General features: G+C 51.0%; 5 protein-coding genes across 5 annotated transcripts; 1 reads left to right on the top strand and 4 right to left on the bottom strand.

Moving 5' to 3' along the window:
* Positions 1-974: 974 nt before the first annotated feature.
* On the bottom strand, positions 975-3,414 carry T310_3342 (uncharacterized protein; the record flags this gene model as incomplete). Its single annotated transcript, XM_013473818.1, has 6 exons — positions 975-1,610; positions 1,647-1,720; positions 1,820-2,211; positions 2,398-2,525; positions 2,775-2,931; positions 3,191-3,414. The coding sequence occupies 6 exons, from the start codon at positions 3,412-3,414 to the stop codon at positions 975-977; spliced, it is 1,611 nt and encodes a 536-aa protein (XP_013329272.1).
* An 879-nt stretch (positions 3,415-4,293) lies between these two features.
* T310_3341 (uncharacterized protein) lies at positions 4,294-5,192 on the bottom strand (the record flags this gene model as incomplete). The annotated part of the gene is made up of 2 exons (XM_013473817.1): positions 4,294-5,112; positions 5,163-5,192. The coding sequence occupies 2 exons, from the start codon at positions 5,190-5,192 to the stop codon at positions 4,294-4,296; spliced, it is 849 nt and encodes a 282-aa protein (XP_013329271.1).
* A 1,432-nt stretch (positions 5,193-6,624) lies between these two features.
* Positions 6,625-7,747, bottom strand: T310_3340 (uncharacterized protein; the record flags this gene model as incomplete). Its single annotated transcript, XM_013473816.1, has 5 exons — positions 6,625-6,815; positions 6,850-7,056; positions 7,114-7,390; positions 7,470-7,517; positions 7,715-7,747. The coding sequence occupies 5 exons, from the start codon at positions 7,745-7,747 to the stop codon at positions 6,625-6,627; spliced, it is 756 nt and encodes a 251-aa protein (XP_013329270.1).
* A 988-nt stretch (positions 7,748-8,735) lies between these two features.
* T310_3339 (uncharacterized protein) lies at positions 8,736-11,091 on the bottom strand (the record flags this gene model as incomplete). Its single annotated transcript, XM_013473815.1, has 2 exons — positions 8,736-9,421; positions 9,474-11,091. 2 exons carry the CDS (start codon positions 11,089-11,091, stop codon positions 8,736-8,738), a joined length of 2,304 nt encoding a protein of 767 aa, XP_013329269.1.
* A 977-nt stretch (positions 11,092-12,068) lies between these two features.
* Positions 12,069-13,289, top strand: T310_3338 (LYR motif-containing protein; the record flags this gene model as incomplete). Its single annotated transcript, XM_013473814.1, has 2 exons — positions 12,069-13,154; positions 13,194-13,289. The coding sequence occupies 2 exons, from the start codon at positions 12,069-12,071 to the stop codon at positions 13,287-13,289; spliced, it is 1,182 nt and encodes a 393-aa protein (XP_013329268.1).
* Positions 13,290-13,822: the final 533 nt, after the last annotated feature.

Here is a 13,822-nt window from a genome sequence, read left to right as displayed (position 1 = left end):
AATCGAGCTCCGTCTGTGTAAATCTAACTGCCTGCGCGCTGAGCAGGCATGTGTGTGGACATGAGTTTCGACAAACACACTGGGGCTTGTGGGTTCTGACAGCCCCCATGCTGCGAAGGCATGTGTGTCGCTAGATTCAGATCTTTCCAGTATTCAAAGTATCGATATTACTGGCTACCCTATACCTTCATTTGAGTTACACTTTCTGTGTCATGGCAGCCATATCACAAACTGTAGACCTTGATGTTGCTCAAATATGCAGGGACTTCCTCAAATCAAAATGAGAAAGGAAGAAACAAAAAAAGAATAAAGAGACAAACTGAAAAACCTATGTTGTTAAATGGTACACTTCAACATTCCTCATGTAAATGCTCACTGAAACAGCATTAAAGAGGATGAACTCCATGTCACTTAATTGAACAAAGTAGGAAATACATAGAAGGCAACCATAGGGATATTAATAAACAAAATTAAGCTTGCGCGCCATAGAACAAATGACACTCATGCCAGGAACCTGCCCTGCTTGTGCAGTGTGATGATCTATCATAAGCAACAGCGCAATGAGAGAAAAGAGAAACTGTAACAACCCTTGACAGACGACCTTAGATGGAACTATAGAGCACTCGTGATACTGTCCTGTGTGTGGATTCCGCATGATTCATTAGATGCATCTTGCTTTTGAGTTCGACACCGCAAATATTGCATTTGATCGTCTTGCCTTCTGGCCAAGGAGGGTTCAGATGCTTCCGACGAAGATGTCTGCTCAGAGATCCCAGCATATTATATACCTGTGTCCGCTCCGTCACTGGGAGTCTGGTGTCTCCAACGCAGAGGAAGCAAATCTTCAGTCTTTGGCGAGGTGAGCCAACCCGGACAGATGCAATTGCCTGGCGGAGAGCGATTGTATCCTCGTCCTCCTGTGAGCACTCTTGCCTCTTCGCATGGGGTGCGACGGCATCGGTTGTGGGACGCTTTCAGGACGGGCCAGGCTGTGTTGGGGCGCCCTCCATCACATCACAGAATGCAATTACTGCATTGATTGCTGCAATCCAACGCTGATATTCAGCTTCGATCATGGCACCCGGAATGGTCAGGATGGTGTTGATCAGCATCATATGCTGTGGTGTCATATACCCTGTTTGCTGCAACGCCCCGATCACCTCCTCATCTACCATCTTTCCAGAGAGCTGCCGTTCGCTGTCGATCACTGGTTGCTTGTTTTTATACCGCTCCAGGTTCTCCCGCACCAGGCGGTTGCATTGCCGCTGCTTCTCATTCCGCAGCTCACAGAGGGCCCGTTGATATTTCTGATCCACGCGGTCGTACTTATCCTGATACCGTTCCAGGTTCTGTCGCAGCAGTTCCTGTTGTTTCTCGTTTCGCTGTTCACAGAGGGCCTGTTCGTATCTTCCCTCTGCATGTTTGTATTTATCACTGCACCAATCCCGAGCCTGCTTACGCTTCTGAACCAGCTCCTGCAAGGCACACACACAAGGGAGCTCATTGATAGAACTGGAGTCTTCTGCAGACAGCTTATAGGGTCGCCAGGGATCGATCGACCGGCTCATGGAGCATGCGAAACGCATCAATCGTTTCTCTTGTGGCAGCCCCTAGATAATTGCCTGTGCATCGACATGGATGCCCACGCTATAGTGCTGAACAAAGGTGCTGATGCTGGCATGCTGCAACATCATGTTCTGGAGCTCATCTGTCACGTCCGCTGTTTAACCAGACATCCCTGTCAGCAACACTTGCCAAGATGGAAAGAGATAGCGGAGGGGGGAGGGGAGGGGGGAATGGGAAGGGCGATGGAGCTTACAGCTGTCATTGAATGCCTTGGCTGCTCTGTATCGAAGGCAGCACGGCTTCGTGACTTGTTCAAAGCCTGTGATTTCACCTTCCTGTTTCATCCGGTATCGGACGGTCGCCGACGACAGTTGCTGATCAAGAGCAATCCGAACCCCATCTGCTTCCTGAATCGCCTGGCAGAACACAAATTGATCCAATATTTCATCCTTCAACTTCAATTCCTGCTGGTTAAGCCCATCTAAAATGCCGAGGCTGTACAAGTTCTCTGGGCAGTTCACGACTGGGCCGTCCATGGATATATTCTTGAAGGCTCCGATCCGGAATAACATGCCTAGGAGGAAGACATGGGGGCTGAGGACCAAGGTCGGGTCATAGATGATCTCAGGGATCGGGAAAGTATTCCTGTTCAGTACAGTCAGCCCAGGGTTTGCACAGGAGACCTCCCCTTCTTTTCTCAATACTGCTCAGAAGAGCAAGATAGTGAACGAATAGATATTTAGCCGACTCATAGGGGGCAGCAAGGAGACCATTGCAAAAATATCAGAAACGACAAAAAAAAGGAAGAGAAGGAGGAGGAGGGTAACTCACAGCTCCTTCTTGCCCAGGAACGTCTTTGTAAACTCCAGTGTCAGGTAAATGAACAGTCGAGGACGCTCTCCATCTGGATCACAGATCAGGTTCAACCGGAGGTGCCGATAGCGAAGGTCCAACAGCGCCTACAGACGGCTACCAGTAATGGCTGCCAGCTGGCAAAAGAGCAGCAGCTTAATCTGGAGCCAGCTGCAGGTAAATGTCATCTCAGTAGTTGCAAGAAGAACTTGGGCAAACTCTGCCACATCTTTGATATATATGACTGCTTTCGGTCAGTGCTCGAGGAGGAGATTCTTTTCTGCTGCAACAATCGCAAGCACCTACAGATCATCAGCCAGGGCCTAGTGTGTCAGGAGACAGAAACTGTTACTCACATCCTCCACCTGTACGATAGTCACCTTGTCGAGCCCGTGCCCGACTTCGCGCTTGTAGACTAGATGCCAACACTTCCAGAAGGTCTCCAAGGAGCTCTTATACTTGATTCCAGGAGTCCTGTGTCCATTCTTGCCCCGTCGTTGGTCGCAACGCCAGCTGAAAAGCCTTTAAGGTATCGGACAGTCTCCTCAGGCTCAGAGAGCGAGTGGAAGCACTCTACCGGATCACGACTCTGGAATCGACAGAATCTGGCCGGACACAAGGTAGACAATGTTAGCTTCAATGAAGCATGATGCTGAGGTTGTGCTTCTTACCGGTCCCAATAGTCCCTCGTCTCCTCCAGCTTCTTCCGAGTCTTGGAGGTTGCTGTCAGAGCTGAGAGACATCCAGACGGTCTGCTTCCGCAAGGTAATACTCTGGGGGATGCTGCTCTTCATCGTTGAAGAGGGCGTCATCATCTGAATCATCGTCTGAATCGTCCTCCGAATCGCCATCCGAATCGTCACTGTCTGGCTCCATATCACTGCCGGAGGTACCTTCAGAAGGGTCGTTCGAGAAGATGTCTGGGAGGTCAGCACTGGCATCGCTCTTGTCATCGGAGAGAGTGACATGCTCATCGGACTCAAAGCGACGAGGCATAATCGTCATGAAGCCTTTCAATGCCAGGGTGCTGAAGGGGAAGGACAAAGAGTGAATGCACCACGAGAGCAAGTGAGACAAGAAACAAAAGTCTCAAAAGATAAGGCAAATTCTGTCCGACTAGTTATATGGGGGGAAGGCTGTGTGGATAAGTGACAAGAAGTGTGTATCCAGCAATCAGGGACTGGAGGAAGAGGATCCTTCGTTCCTCCAGAGCTGGGACAAGCACTCTTAAATAGGGGGAGGCGTAGTGCTCAAAAGAGGCACGCAGAATCGCAGCGAATGATTGTGTTGAGGAGGGAAGCCAGTTCTGGCTCCCCTCCCCTCAGAAAATGTGGTCATCGCTGGGGCAGCGCTGCGGCAGGCAATGGCAGGGTGAGTGTGAGGTGAGTAGATGAAATGGATGAACGGGTCCCGAGGGAGCAGCCGCGCGCGAGCAAGCGCGGGCTGGGCCAGGCACTAAGGGGCAGCCAATGGGTCACGTGATGGGGTGAGGGTGCGTGGCAGGAAGAGGGAATGGGCGTGGTGGGAACGGGCGGTTAGAGTGACGCGAAAAATGGCGTCGAATGTCGCCGTTTCCGGCAGCTGGCTAACCGTCTCATTGATTTATGAAGTTGCGGTGTGAATGCTGATGAAAAACTAACCAAAAAAATGAAGCTCTTAGTTGTATTTTTTAACCTCTAGATAAGGCCTCTAGGCCTTATAGTCTAAAAAGCTAAAATAATAGACTTAAAAAAAATTTTTAAATAAGTACTCGACGAGATGGCAAGCAGGGCTCCAGAATCTGCTTTACTGCCTGCCAGCTTGGGAGGTGATGTTACTGGAAGCAATTCGAGGGTGACAGTTGGGCTGGCTATTATCTTGCTGCTTGTAGATTGTTTACTGAAACCCCGGGGTGTGTGAATGTGACTTCTCCTCAGGTCCTGGGGATTCTGCGTCGTACCAACCATACAGGCGGGAGAACAATTCGGCTTCCATTCTTTGTGCTGCTTGGGGCCCTTGACGAATTTCGCCCATCATGTCCGTTCCAGGCGGGAAATCGAATTCAAATGAGGCTTCACCAGCACCACGCATATTGCATAGAACTGCCTGTTCAAAATGCCAACGCAAAAGGGCATCAATGACCCTTTGCGGATGGCCAGGCTGCCGACAGGTAGGATGCAGGACATTATTATGGTATTTCCATGCGTTTGGTCGAAAACTTTGGACCCTATAGCCATCATTTGGATTGACCGCAATGGAATAGTCATCCCATAACTTATGAATGTCTGAGCGAAGTAGAAGACCGTTTTGAGGAGAATTGACACCTGGTGGGTGGTTATGTGTCATGAAGTGCGCATATCCGTGATCAACGAAAATTTGGTCAAGTGCAAGCGGAAAGATATGAGCAACCTCGAAGCCAGCCCATCTATTATCAACAGCTTCATAGTTCTCATCGCCAGTAATGACACATCGTCTGTCACGTTGTCTGACTTGATCACGGAACGCAGTTTCTCTATTTGTACTTGACAACGATAGGGTGCGGGGATAAAAGTGTTCATCATTGATATGGATCTGTTCTCCTGGTGTTATTGGAGACAGGATGTAACGGCCATGTTGAAGGACTTGATTGGTAGCAGCTAAGGGAATAGCTGAGCCATACCGGCATGTATGGAAACCACCTCTTGCTGTAAATATCACATTGAGCATCTCAAGGAACTGAGTCTTAGTAAGGTTATTTGCAGCACACAGTCCTGCCTGGATATTACCAGGAGCTGAAGCAAACTCAATCCAAACATTTCGAGAGCCTGAACGATTGGGCGCCATTCTAGTGACCTAAAATGTGACTTTATACGTTAGGTAAAGGCGTTCTTTTCCCTGGAACCAGAGCTATTTTGGATATGGTGGCTCACATTAGAGGGTCAGAGGGGTAAGAACAGAGGTCAGATGAGAATGCCTCGAACAAACCCGCAAATTCGCAGGGTTTAGCTTCAAAATATAGGAAGAAGCGACTCAGTCACAGGCTTGGGGACCCAATCAGACAATCTTGCACTTTCATTCTGTCTCTCCAATCTACAAGATCGAGTAGTAGTGAGAGCTGATAGTGATTGTGTTCCTATGGTAATACTGAATTCAATGCAAGACGCAGGAACGATCGATACAAGAAGTTAGATTTGCCGAATCAGTGTGAAAGGCCAAACTCTTTGCAATGCCAGCATCCTAGGACTAGGATGCTGTGGCCTGTGTATGCATCTTTTATTTTTGATTTTGATGTTTTTATCCTTGTTACTTAACTTTTTATCAAGATATATTTCACGATGGCATCATCGGCCGAAAGTGATCACGTGGGGTCGATCCATTAAAGAAAAGCGGGAAAGACGGCACTTAACCTATTTTAGGTAATCACATGACCATCAAACCTGAAACGGTAACCTCTCACTTACAGTATACTGCAACTCCCAGGAAAAAAAAAATAACTGGCATATTGGCTAGATAGCAAGCCCATATCACACTCATGCAAGTCTTGAAGATTCTCTCGTGCATGAACAGCCACAGCGCTGTCGGAGGTGAAGGTGAGACGACTAGTGTCTGATGTTGCCTATTACTCCTTTCTTCAAGCCAAGGCGTGGAATCAGGAGTTTGTTAAAGTGTCGCCGGCAAAAAAAAATTAATTGGGCGGAGGATCGTTAGAATTCCCTTTTTCCTGGTGTCAGAAGGCTGCGGCTCGCTGCGGTCAGACCACCGCTTAGTCGGTTTGAAGGTCTCACCTTTGTTTAAGAACTTCAACTCCTTGAAAGGAGCGTATCAGGCACGAGCGATAAAGAAAATATAGAATGTGAGGCATAGGTCGATACTCATAGTTTCGCCAGCTATTACCCAACTATGAGATACAGATGTATCATATTAATAGTTTCAGGTTTGCTCTGCTCGAGGCAATACAAAATATATTCGTATAGCTAATGCCTTTTTTTTCATCATGTTCACATGCTAAATGTATAGCCATGCCGAAGGGAATTCATTGAGCCCTCGCGCTGCACGCACTCGTCAAAATGGAAGCTATCGGCCAACTCATCCAGCTTTTCTCGTCCATCCCCTCGAACAGCGCCGCAAACTCGTCCGCGAAAGACGCCGCCAAAAACGTCTGGAACACAGCCCGTAACATAACACATGCTGCTCCGTCGCCAAGGGCGTCAAATACGTCGCCTTTGCTGCCGGACTGGACTGACGGTATCAATCCACCGGACGAGCGGTTTGAGCACCGCATCCACCTCTGCTGACGGTCGGGTTCCCCATACATCTAGCCACAGCAGCTTCTGCTTCTTCTTCTTCTTCTTCTTCTTCTTCTTCTTCTTCTTCTTCAGGAGAAAAGGCTGGATAATAGTCCGGTTCCACTTGCTGTCCGGACTGGTGTGGATCATCCCCTGCAGCCCACAATGTCCTTGTACAGTACAGTACAGCCAGATGGACCAGTGGATCTGGTCCTTGTCGTAGATGCGCAGCTGCTCTCCGAGAAGGTTGTATCGCTCCTGGTTGATGGTCTCAGCGGCGGGTCTGCGTAGACAGGACCGAATTCGCCGTTCCAGACCGGCGTGCCGTGCTCCTTCATGAAAGTCGCCTTGCGGAGATATTGCCGTTCAAAGACCTCCTCCTGCTCCGCTGTGCCTTCCACTCCATAGCAAACGTATTCCCGTCAAGGAACAAAATATGATCCAGATCAACCCGTCTGATCGCCTTTTTCGATGCGCTCGTAAAAGGCAGGCAGTCGCACATGATCCAGGTCGCAGGGCTCGTTGAGAGGATTGTATCCGGCCACCCACCAGGGGTTTCCCCTATACCGAGCGGCAATCTGCTGCCATAGCCACACTGTGCGGTCCTGGTGATCTTTGTAGTCCCAGAGTGCAGCATATTTGGTAGGGTTATCCGAATGCCAGTCGGGGTCCTGGCCTCCAGGGACGGTGTGCATGTCCAGAATAGTATATAATTTCTCTTTTGCACACTATCCAGAGCAGCAATAAGTCAGATTCGCTCCACAAAAGAAAGGTTCATTATCGTCCTTGGCCAGGCTGGCGACAAACCAAATCAATAACCCGGTCCAAATGCTTGAACCCAGATTCCTTCAGTACCTTCGGATTCATATCATCTTCGAAATGGCGGTAGTTAAAAAAAAAACGGAATCCGGATGCAATTCAGGCCCAGTCCCGCAAAGAACTTTGCATCCGCCTCGGTGAAGAAGTTACTCGAGCCCATCTGTCGAGGAAGAATTCGTATCGTTCCGGACCGAGGGCTTTAACGCATTGCGGCGCGATGCTCGGATTCGTACGAGGCCGGTGAAGCCGGTGATGAAATTCACCATGCTGTATACAACAGATTCTAGGATTAGCAATTTGATAACCAAGACGATATCGATATCGTCTTATGCACAACACAATGATATAGTAGTAGAGAGAATAATGGGATTTTTTTTTACTTCAGCCATCCTCCAATCGCCGCCCCGCGAAGGATGACAGTGTCGCCATCCCCGTCGACAATCTTGTCACCTTTCACCTTCAGAATCCCTGAAGTCATGCTGTCTTCCTCTGTCGCTGTTGATGCAGAAGGAGCAATGAAATCACTGTCACTGGTAAACTGCGTCCCAAGTTAAAATACTGAGGTACTTATCAGCCTTGGAAATTCGAGGAGAAGAAGAGCAACCATGCCTAAATAAATAAATGTCTTCCCTTGCCCCTCCACAACGACAAATGCTCCATTTTATCCAGACAGCTTGGCGATGCTGCCATTGCGGACCCCGCAGCGATACAATTGGCGGGGAAAATTCCCCGTCAAGTCAAGAAAAAGGTACCTAAATAGGTAATAATAATAATACTCCGGGCGGTGCTCATCAACAAATCTGAAGTTTGGAAGGGAAGCTGCAGGACCACTTGCGTCCATGTGAGAGTTAAATTTAGGCTAATGTGTTGTTGGTCGTGCTGTTGGAGAAGTCAGCTCCAATACGTACCGAGTAATAGTCGCAAGTGAGAACGGTATCCCGTGATCTATCTAGTAGTTGGACTTGTATTTACTGTCCACAACCGTGCTCGAGGCTGAATAGCTACGTGCAGAACAGCAGTAAATAGAGACAGTCCACGTTCATAACTGAAACAGCAGTTTTACACAGACAGTACATCCACCGTCAAATACAATGCGTTGGGGTATCTGCCACACATGACCCGAAAAATGCGAACACATCGCAATAGCCGCGAAACGCCTCATGATGCTAGCTCGTCATGTCAGTCACCATAAACCCGCTCGTCCGGACGGAAATCAAACGATGGATAAAGCAACAAATGCCCGATCATCGACTTCTACCAATCCTGCCCGCGGTCTCTCATCAGAATCTCGATCGCCTCGTCTTCCGGAACAGGGTTGTCGTTCAATTCCTTCACACACTCGGTCAAGCCTTCCGCCGCTTCATCCACCTGTTCGGCTGTCCATCCCGTGCAAGCCATCACCACACGACGGTAGTTCTCCCCCAGCACAACGTTCCGAGACTTGAGACGCTCCACCTCCTCCAAAACCTCGCGGTTGTGCTCCTGATAACACTTGAGGCGCGATTCCAAGACGGCCACCGACGGCAAGGCGGAGAGGAACGCAGTCTGCTCGGATGTCATTCCAGCCGAAGGGTCGAATGACTCGGGGAAGAGGTTGTCAAATTCCGTCACATCAACCCCAGAATCCTTGTCAGCGTCGCCGATGACAGCCAGTTTTGATTCGTCAAAAGACTCTCCATGCATCCCCTTCAGCGTGGCCAGCAGCTCTTCAGAATCTCGCTCTAGATTCTTGATCCTCCTGTCCAGCTCCGCGCGCTCGGCCTTCTTCCGCTTCAACTCGTCAAGTTGGTTCTGCTCGATCTGCCTGGCTCTCGCACTTTCACGGATCTTCGCGTGCCAGTGATCAAATTCCGCCTGCTTCTTGCTCAACTCGGATGTTAGATCCCTGTCAATCCCTCCGAGAGTTTCCTCCACCAGAGCTCCTATCTGCGACAGGGTTGCTAGTCTATCGTCAGTAACAATCAGTCACTAAGGAGAGAACGCTTCTCTTACCGTCTAGGATCTCCTTCTTCGTTTTAGCGAGTTGGTCGATGAATGAATCTTTCTTCCCGTTCTGCTGTGGCTGAGAGCTTTCATTCACCATGTCAACACCCACACCGTAGTCGGCGGGACGAAGACCAGTATGGTTAGGAATGTATGGATCGGCTCCAAGCTCAAGGAGCTGAGGGACAAGCACCGACCGCGCACGTCCAGCCAAATTCAGCGCCGTGTCACCCTGGTCGTCTCGCAGGTTGACAATCTCGGAAATGAATTTGCCCAATCCAATGATTTCATACTTTGGTCCTTCCCCGTTGCCATTCACACCATTGGGGAGACTGGCGGGGGTGCCTCCATGACGAACAATAAACTCCAACAGCGACTCCAGGTAGTGCTTCGCCGACACATGCCCTCCACCGCCGGTCGCGGCCATGACTGCAATATGGTGAAGTATACTACGCCCGCTATTGTCAACCATGTCGATGGTTGGGGCCAGCACTTGCAACAGCTTTGGGAAACTCCGGTAGTCGAGATTATTCCTCGTCCCCACAGCCTTCTGAAGAGCCGTCTCACCGGCCAGATTCACACGAAAAATACTGACACCTCTCTCAACAAGGGCATAAACCAAGGGCAACCGTGCGAGCATCGCTGCCCAGTGCAAAGCGCTGTTGCGATATTCGTCCAACGGAATCTCAAGATCTTCACCGGACAACTGCACAAGCGCAGGGTGATTCGAGAAGTCCTTGGTGCGTTTATCGAGGAATAGCGTCATGATCAACTTCATCTTCTGGAATCTTTCCGGAGTAGTGGCCGGAGGAAGCGGCTCGAGACCGCGCTTTGTTCCATCCACGGCAGACACCGGCCCCTCAATGTGCTGATAGAAGGAGTCATTTGGCTCGGTTGGCGGTGGTTCGGAGAGCGTACTGTCTGCCCCGAAAGAACGTCCTTGATTCGAAGAAGATCGGACCCGTTTGCGCGGCGGCTCCGCGGAGTCTTCCTGATCAAGTCCAGAAGGATCGTGACCAGTGAGGTGACCACTATTTAGAGCATGGCTTGCAAACCCACTATCCGACGTCATGCTGTGCGTGCTCTGGCTGTTTGGGAGGCCGTTTGAGAGGCCGTGAGATTCCTGGCTGCTCATCTGATGAGATGGCTTTCTCATCCCGCTGGACTGCCGGCCGTCGGCGCCTCTTGCTGAAGGGGAATCAAAGCGGGCCTTGCTGATCGCATTCACGGCACTGGCGGCGGTGCGAGAGATGTTTTGGAAGAAAGTGCCCTGGGGAGGTTGGCCAACGCCTCTGGATTCGGCATTGTACAGGCGCTTTCGCTGAAGAGCCATGGCTTGCTCCTTTGTAGGGGTCTCGAGTGAGCCCTGTCCCGAATTGCCAGACCCGTCGTTATCGTATTCGAGGAGTGGTCTGAGCAAGTCTTCAACGTGATATTCCCGACACAGCTCTACACCTCTTTGGAAGTTCACCCAGGTGCCCTGGTACTTGCCGTAGCCTCCCTGAACTTTCTCGTGTTCGCCAGCAGCGATCTCCTTCTCCAGCGTCTTGGTGCGTCTGGCCTTGACGACACCAGCGACTTTCAGAATCTGGGTCGCATTCAACCAGGAATCAGAAATGCGTTTCATGACTGCGATCCCGTTGACTTCCATTTCATAGACTGAGACATTTGAATACACCGCCTAGGAGAAAAGAAGTTAACATCTGAGTTGTTCAGACTGATGACGAATGCCTACTTTGTAGATCTGAGGCTCCTGATATGGCACCATTGCCCCGTAGCCGTTCGCATCCTCATAACCCCCGAAGCTGGATCGGGAAATTGAGTTGTGGGGGAGGCCATTAGGCATACTGAAGGACATAGAATGTTGCGAACTCCGCGGGGGAGTGGCAGCCGGGGTGGACGCGACCGACTGGGAGGCATTGAAGGAACCCATGTGGGATTGAGAGGTGGGCAACCCATTGGCAGACCCAATGCTGCTCTGGGAGTATGACATGGTGATGCTGGGGTGCTGGTTGTGATGGCTGTTGGAAGCCATCGCGCCAGCGGATGCACGCAGGGAGGATGGTCAAGAGGCGTTGATGCGAGATCTGGAGGTGGTGAAACGCACATTGTCAGCAGCAGGCGCAGATAGGCAAAGGAACTAGATCCACAGCACGAAGATCGCAGCCAAGGGGGGTTGGGCTCACAGAGCATGCACCTGGAAAGCGTGGAAGAAAGGGCGGCACAGTGGCGCGTAGCGTAGCCCACGGATCGCGAAAAGGACACGGGTGGTCACGACGGTGGCTCAGCACGATGCTGCAGGCTGCCCACGCTCGGAGAAATTCGCAGCAGACAAGAAGCGGGTAAAGTATGATTCGCAGAGATAGAAGGGGTCGTGGAAATGGGGCAGAACAGCCAGAAACAGCCGGAGTTGGCGACAGGCAGGCGTGAGGCTTGGAGGATGCGTGTTGAGTCGCGGGGGTTTGCTCGCGTTCTGCTTGGCGCGCCCAACTATTGCCTGTTTGGGAGCCTGGCCCGTGCAGCAAGCCCGACACTGCAACTTCGATCTCGACGTTATCAGATCGATTCAGAGAAAGCTGCTCTCGCTGACATCTAGGACCCTCCATGCCCCGTCACATCCTCGTTCCGCCCGAACAATGGCGACACCTGCTCCGAGCCCTGCTGCGCGAATGCTCCTATCTCCCCGATCCCATTGCTCGCAAATACATGCACGATCATGTGATGCTCCGCTATCGCGACTACGCTGACAAGCACCGCGAGTATCTTGACAAGTGCCGCAAGTACACGGAAAAGTACCATCGGCCCCCGTCGTTCCCTCCGCCCAAAGCCCTCAGCATTCTACGGCAGGCCCGTCTGCGGAGGGCGGCAAAGCAGACACTCTCGCTGCTGGTGCGAGCGAATGAAGGATACCCCAGGCCCCTGGAGAGAGTCTTGCTCCTGTCATACGGCCGGATTGGGAGACGGAGGCATCGACTACTGGAAGCCCTGCTGGATTCAGAAGAGGTGCCCTCAAACACGGATGCGGTGGCGGAGGCAGTCAAGAAACCGCGGATATGGGACGACGGATGGAAACCTCCCAGGATCTTGGTGGAGCTTCTGAAAGCGCAAAACCACGCTGCCATTGTTGCTCAGTCCAACGTACGAAATCAGGTCAAGACCTTCGAACCCAAAATACCGGCAGAGAACAGCTGGGGAAGGCCGGTGCCGTTGTGCCGTCGTCGGAATATCAGGAGGAAGTGGTACACAGCGGCGCTGAACAGTGCTCTTCCCCCGATCCCAGAGGACGAGCTGAAGTTATTACAAGGCTTGGTGTCTGGAACACACTCCTGGGCGCCGGTGCGACGGAGAAAGGCACCGGCCCAGCCGGCTCCCTCGCAGACATCGTCGCTTGATGCGAGGTTTCTGGCCGAGGGACCGAAGAAGGGTCTTACTTTCAGGAATTTCACCGACGGCCGGCCGCACAAGATAACGCGGCGGTTGATGGAGAGGCTCTGGGACCGGATCCACTGTCTCATCCCCCGGTTTACGATGAATCCGGCGCGCAAGAAACCGACGTTTGAATTCCCATTGCCTCGGTATCGCCGCGAGGCGGCCCTCTCTGTGGACGAGCAGAAGGTGCCTGATTTGTTTGGCGGCCTTGACGAGCAGGGACGGAAGCCCAAAACGGAGCCAAAGGAAGTACAACCGAATGTAACATAAAAGCGTTAGAATATAGATTTCAATGTACAGTACGGAGTAATTCTGGGTGACGGTGGAAAGCGTATGGACAGGTCGTGGTGTTTGAAGCCAATTTCGTGGCATTTCCGTATTCTAAAATTTCAATGAATGATAATCTCTATTGATTCTTCGAAAAACGTCGGCGCAAACGATAAAGATGATCAATTTAATTAACTAGACGAAAGAGCTGGACAACTAGACTAAGCGACCATGGTTCACAGTGATGGAAGAAGATGAGAATCTAGGGAGAATCTAGAAGACAGATTATTAGTATGTCCCAATCATTGAGGTCCACCGGCCTCCATGTCCTTGTCTCTGCGTCCTGTCTCGTATAACCGTTTGCAAACTTCGTGGGTGAGATGGCCTTTTTTTCCCCAAACTCCCAGAATCTGAAACAAAAACCAAGACCGCTAGAGGTTATCTTCCAACGTGGTTGCCTAGTCATTTCACACTGACAAGAAATGTTCTCGCTCTATTCCTTGATCACTTTTCTCCTTCATTTTGAGGGGACATGTTGGCAGTCACTGCCTGAGGCTAGGTAGACTGCCTGACCTGCCCATGTGACCCGCAGACATCAAAGGCTGCCTCTGCCTCTCAGATAGAGAAACCAAGCATCTTCATGCCGCCTCACTCCCCTGACT

This window comes from Rasamsonia emersonii (genome assembly GCF_000968595.1).
Source record: "Rasamsonia emersonii CBS 393.64 chromosome Unknown ctg1118621760063, whole genome shotgun sequence".
Taxonomy (NCBI): Eukaryota; Fungi; Ascomycota; class Eurotiomycetes; order Eurotiales; family Trichocomaceae; genus Rasamsonia; species Rasamsonia emersonii.
This window is presented reverse-complemented; position numbering and strand designations above follow the sequence as displayed.